The sequence below is a fragment of the Octopus bimaculoides genome, chromosome 6, assembly GCF_001194135.2.
Source record: "Octopus bimaculoides isolate UCB-OBI-ISO-001 chromosome 6, ASM119413v2, whole genome shotgun sequence".
In the NCBI taxonomy this organism is placed as follows: Eukaryota; Metazoa; Mollusca; class Cephalopoda; order Octopoda; family Octopodidae; genus Octopus; species Octopus bimaculoides.
In genome coordinates this window covers 38,882,768-38,887,938 of record NC_068986.1, presented here as the reverse complement: position 1 = coordinate 38,887,938, position 5,171 = coordinate 38,882,768, and the positions used below count along the sequence as shown (strand labels likewise).

The window sequence follows — 5,171 nt, the reverse complement described above, 5'->3', positions numbered from 1 at the left end:
AGCATGGAAAGCGGACGTTAAACGATGATGATGATGATGATGATGTAACAAAATTTTTGTTGCCTTTTGTTATCTCTTTGGATTGAATAGTTAATTTTTTCTGTTGGGAAATAGGCTTTAAAAATTGTTTTTAAGCTGTTAAATGTTTCGGAATAACTCTTTAGCTCTTTCAAAACAAAATAAAGAATATAAGTGAAACAAAATTTTTTTCTTCTAGATGAAAAAAAGAAGGAAAAATAAACAGATTGAAACTTGGGTAGAATGAGTTCTGAATCAATGTAACAATTAATAAAAAGAACCTGATATAATTTTTTTCTTCTTTCAGGCTATGTTAGAAGATAAATTACGTGAAACTGACTGGGAATTGACTCAAGAAACAATTGAAGAGCAGGTGGCTCGAGAATCATATTTGCAGTGGCTTAGAGATAATGAAAAGAGAGCTAAAATTCAAGGCCCAGTAAGAACATCAGTGCTACAGTGCTGTGATATTTTTAATATAATTTGTTATTTATTGACTATTTTTTTCATTTTCTCTATAACTTAGCTGTACTTCAGGTGACATTTGCCTTCATATACTTTTGTTACATATAAGCTGGAGCAGAAGTAATTTTTTAAACTTTTTTTTTAGAAACTGTTCAGTGTTCTGATATCTTTAGCATTATCTGAAAGTAGTTTTTATTTTTGTTTCCTTCAAAATACTTTAAATTAGTCTTAGAAGATTTGCAAGAAATCCCACAGAAAGAAAATATGAGATTTGTTTTATTGATAATACTTCAGTATGTAGTGGTTTTGATGCTATATTTCGTTTTATTAATTAATTATCACTTCTGACTTGAATGTAATTATGCTATTTTTGTTATTCAAACAGGATCAAATCTGCATAAAGATTAAGCTAAAATTCTTTACATACATGTAATGTATTATTTTTCTTATAGCTGTTTATTCTGGTGTAGTTTGTTTTGGCAGTTGGATTCACTTCATTCTTCTGATGCCTAGATTTCAGTTGGCATTTAATTTCAATTCACAAAACTGGAATTTTGCTAAATATTTTGTAATTTTGGAGTTGATGCCTTGCTGTCCAGCAGTTTTTTTTCTTTCTTTTAACTGGTTGTCTACAGTTGAAGGTTGCACTGAGGACAGATGGAAAAATACACATAGAACAGTCAAGCTCAAACATGCAGTCAAGTACAGATGAAATGTTAACAGGATGCAATATTTCAAAGTATCTTGGTAGTGCTGTAGTGTAGCAGTAAGAACTTTGAACCGAGTCAGTGACCTGATTTTAATTCCTATTTTAATTTAGTTATGTTATTAATATCCTTAAGAAAGGCATGGATATTACAAATTTTTATTTCCTGTTGCCTAAAATGCTGATTTCATGCTTATGTAAACAACCACTATCACAAAGTCCACTGGAATAAGCAATTATTTGAAACTGTTAATGATGGTTGTATTTTCATAAACTATCATCATATTCAATATATATTTTGTGTACTAAGATAATGTTTTGGTTTTATACAGATGCACACACACATGTTCCCATATGCACGTGTGTACACACACACATGCGCGCGCACACACACACATATGTTGTATGTTTAATTTCAGTGAATATATAATTTTTCATAACTGAAGTTTTTGCTCTGCAAAATGAGATTATTTTAGATTTTAGTTGGCAACATCTCTGATTAAAATATACTGCTATGGAAATGATAGATGAACTTTAAAAAATAATTTTCTGCTATTGGATTTAGTTTTGAGGAAGATGAAGTGATCAGTAATTATATAGTTTAAACAGTAGGCATCCACTATTAAAATATTCTTATTCTGGTTGTGATGATTATCAAATGTCACTTTTTGTCACATTTTTCGCTATGGTGACAGTTTATTTTGATTTTTATAAATTTTTATTTTTTGTTTTTTTTTTTTTTAAATAAATCCATAGGATATCATCATCAACGATGATGATGATGATGATATCCTATGGATTTATTTAAAAAAAAAAAATTTTAAGTGATTTTGGAAAAACGTTGTTTAGTATATGTTAAAAAGAACTGGTTTTGAAGTAATGGGTGTCCTGTCAGTAGTGTCATGTGTACAAACATGATACTGGTGGATGGCCAAATCGATTGAGCATTGAACAAATAAGCATGTGGATTTCGGTTATGTCCCTTTATATACTGAGTTTCAACCTCACCTTTGTCAACTTTTATCTTTCATCCTCCCAAATAGTAGTTAAATGTTGGGGTTGATTTGTCTATACTCTTGAAGACAATGTTCCCAGCATGATAACACAATCTGTCTGAAACCAGTAAAAGAATAGAATTATCTGTGTTTTATAGACTACTGTTTAAAATATCTAAAGTTTTTATTTGGTTTGATGTTTAGTATTTATATTTTGTTACTAGGCTAGATCTGCAAGTGCAACATGTAGCTCCGCCAGTGAATATTCTCTAAATGGTCCAGAAACAGTTGCTTCTCCTGACTGTGGCCGTCTTGGACGTTCACCCCGCAATCGTAGTGCTTCAAACTCCACTCAAAGTAGTCCCAATGCTGAAGAAAGCTCCCATGAACAACAACAGTTACAGCAACAACAAATGCAGCAACAGCAACAACAGCAACAGCAGCAACAGCAACAACAACAACAGCAGCAGCAACAACAACAGCAGCAGCAACATTGTAGTCCTAATCGGCCTGTTGACTTAGCATTGCATTCAGGTATATTTCTTTTATTATATATTTTATGGTTGGGAGATTATCCAATTCTTCAATTTTTGAAGTGATGTATAATTAATAGTTTCTTTTCATTCAAATATAAAGATCTTGTTTTTAAGAGACGAGGCAAGGGTGTTGATGGATGTAGTTGATGATAAAAATGCCAAAATAGTGTCAATTCTTCATTTAAAACTATCTTTTTAAAAATTTTTTTATCCTCAATGAAAATTCATTTATTGGAGAAATTTATTACACAGTTGAAATAAAACTGCACTGAAATCTAAACTTTAAAGTCTTTAATTTATTGCAATGTAAGAACAACTTAAATGCATTTGACTGTTTTGTTTGTAAACAAAAAGTATTAACTACTGCTATTATAATTCTTTATGAGATTAAAAGGGTCCAGAATCATTTCAATGAAATCAAATGTTGTGCAACCTTTTTCTTTTGTACTACAAATTTAGAACAAATCTTATACAATTAACTGATCAATTTTACATTGATTTGATATTGTTTTTTTTTTTTTGAGAAGTTGTCCAAATAAGTAAAATCAACTGTATGATGTTTCTGCCATTTCTTGATTCATTACATACATCTTTAGTCTTATGAGATATAAAGCAATCTCATTAGTAGTGGTGCCATGATAAAATGCATGGAGTACACTCCATAAAATGGTTGGCAAATGAACAGACACAGTGTAGGAGTCAAGAGGTCTTATCATTGACATGACACCACTCTGATGGTGTTGCCACCATATATGCACCCAGTACACTGTAAAGTAGTTGGTGTTAGTAAGAGTACACAGCTGTAGAAAAGTACCAAAAATGAAATGTATGAGTTTAGTCTTTTGACCTATTTCGACATATAGAAACTCCAAATTAGAACTGACTTACGTTGTGATCACCTGTCCTTCCAAAGTTAATTTGGAAAGTGAATGTAAATGGTGAATTGGTAGTTATTACATATTTCTTTCTGATCCCAGATGAGGGAAAACTTTCTGAGGTAATTTCTTCAATGAAATAACTAAAAGAATAACTGTTCATCTCATTTATTCCGTCTTTATTTTCTAGTTTTTTTTTTTTTTTTTTTTTTTTTTTTTTGTCATTTTGTGTTTGGTTTACACAATTGATAATATTTAGGTTGAAGCTATCCAAATGTTCTCTTGTCTTTTTGTTAATATGTTGTGAATAAAAGATTTGAACATGGTTGTCTATAAAGAGTAATAACAAAGTAAAAATTTACATGCCTTTTTTTAAAACACCTTCAGTATTATTTAATTACAGATGATATTGTGATATTTATGTTTATTGGCTTCTTATAGGATGTCCTAAATCGCCTCAACTTGGCAGTGAACCTCTTCTTGGTGCTGCAGCTGGTGCAACTGCAAGTTGCACTTCTAGTGATATGGCTACAGGTGGTTTTGATGAAACTGCATCTTTAATGAATCACTTGCCACCAACTATGTTTGGTAAGTTTAAAATGAATAAATTTAGTGAAATCTTTATTTTTTAATATAGATGTCATTAAGTAGTTTAGATTATTTTTGCCCTTCTTTTAAATCTTCCATTGTAGAAATAAGGTTTGCACATTTCTTTTCACTCTTCACCTTGACATGTTTAAGAGAGTTAAGATCTTGTGTAATTTTCCTTATCTTAACTAATATAGATTAGAGCATAGCTTAACATATTAATGTAGCTATGAAGAAATAAATGTACTGTATAGATGCTACAAAATGATGACAGTTTGAATCTAGATTTGTTTTTCTATTTCAACCCATATAATGAAGATATTTCTGGAGATAGCTAAATGAAGATCTAATTTAAAGACTTAATTTATCTTATCTTTTAAAATATATTTTTATAAGTAGTGCCATTCGTTATAGTGTTGTCTGTTCACTTCAGGTCTAACAGAATGGGAAGAAGATGACATCCTTGCACAAGTGATTGCTCAGTCCCAACAGGAATACTTTGATAGTTTAAAGAAAAATGCTGCTTCAACGTCAGTTTGTGATAATGCCAGTTTTAACATGGACCAATCAACACATCATTCAAGTTAACATAGGATTGCTTACTTGCATAGGCACAAAGGCAGAACCTATGTGTGCAAAATCTAGATACATCCAGTACTTTTTAAATGATGGAACTTAACATCAGTTTAGATAATTTAAAAAAATCTGCAGTCTTTTCTATGATATAAGATTGTTGAAATTCCATAACATGTTCATTTATAATGAGCTATTTATCTATGCCTGTTTCTCTTTCTTTCCTAAATATATATAGATTTTCTCTGTGTGAATGTTTTCAAGTACTTGTCTTTCTTCTACAAGTATACCCTATGCTGCTTTAGCTCACCCCTCTAATTCATGTTCAAGACTGTTACAATTTGATTCTACTCTAATGGCATCTACAAGTGGATGAATATTATGTTTTTAATCCCAAAAGAAAAAAAAAAAAAAA

The 5,171-nt window shown here is 30.6% G+C and overlaps 1 protein-coding gene across 1 annotated transcript in view; it reads left to right on the top strand.

Annotated features, from left to right (window-relative positions):
• LOC106881643 (OTU domain-containing protein 5) overlaps positions 1 to 5,006 on the top strand; it is a 43,509-nt gene extending 38,503 nt beyond the window's left edge. Inside the window, exons 7-10 of the mRNA XM_014932108.2 lie at positions 326 to 457; positions 2,409 to 2,718; positions 4,037 to 4,183; positions 4,617 to 5,006. Of these exons, the coding sequence (XP_014787594.1) occupies positions 326 to 457; positions 2,409 to 2,718; positions 4,037 to 4,183; positions 4,617 to 4,771 (744 nt within the window). The 3' untranslated portion in view covers positions 4,772 to 5,006. The remainder of the gene's footprint in view (positions 1 to 325; positions 458 to 2,408; positions 2,719 to 4,036; positions 4,184 to 4,616) is intronic.
• Positions 5,007 to 5,171: the final 165 nt, after the last annotated feature.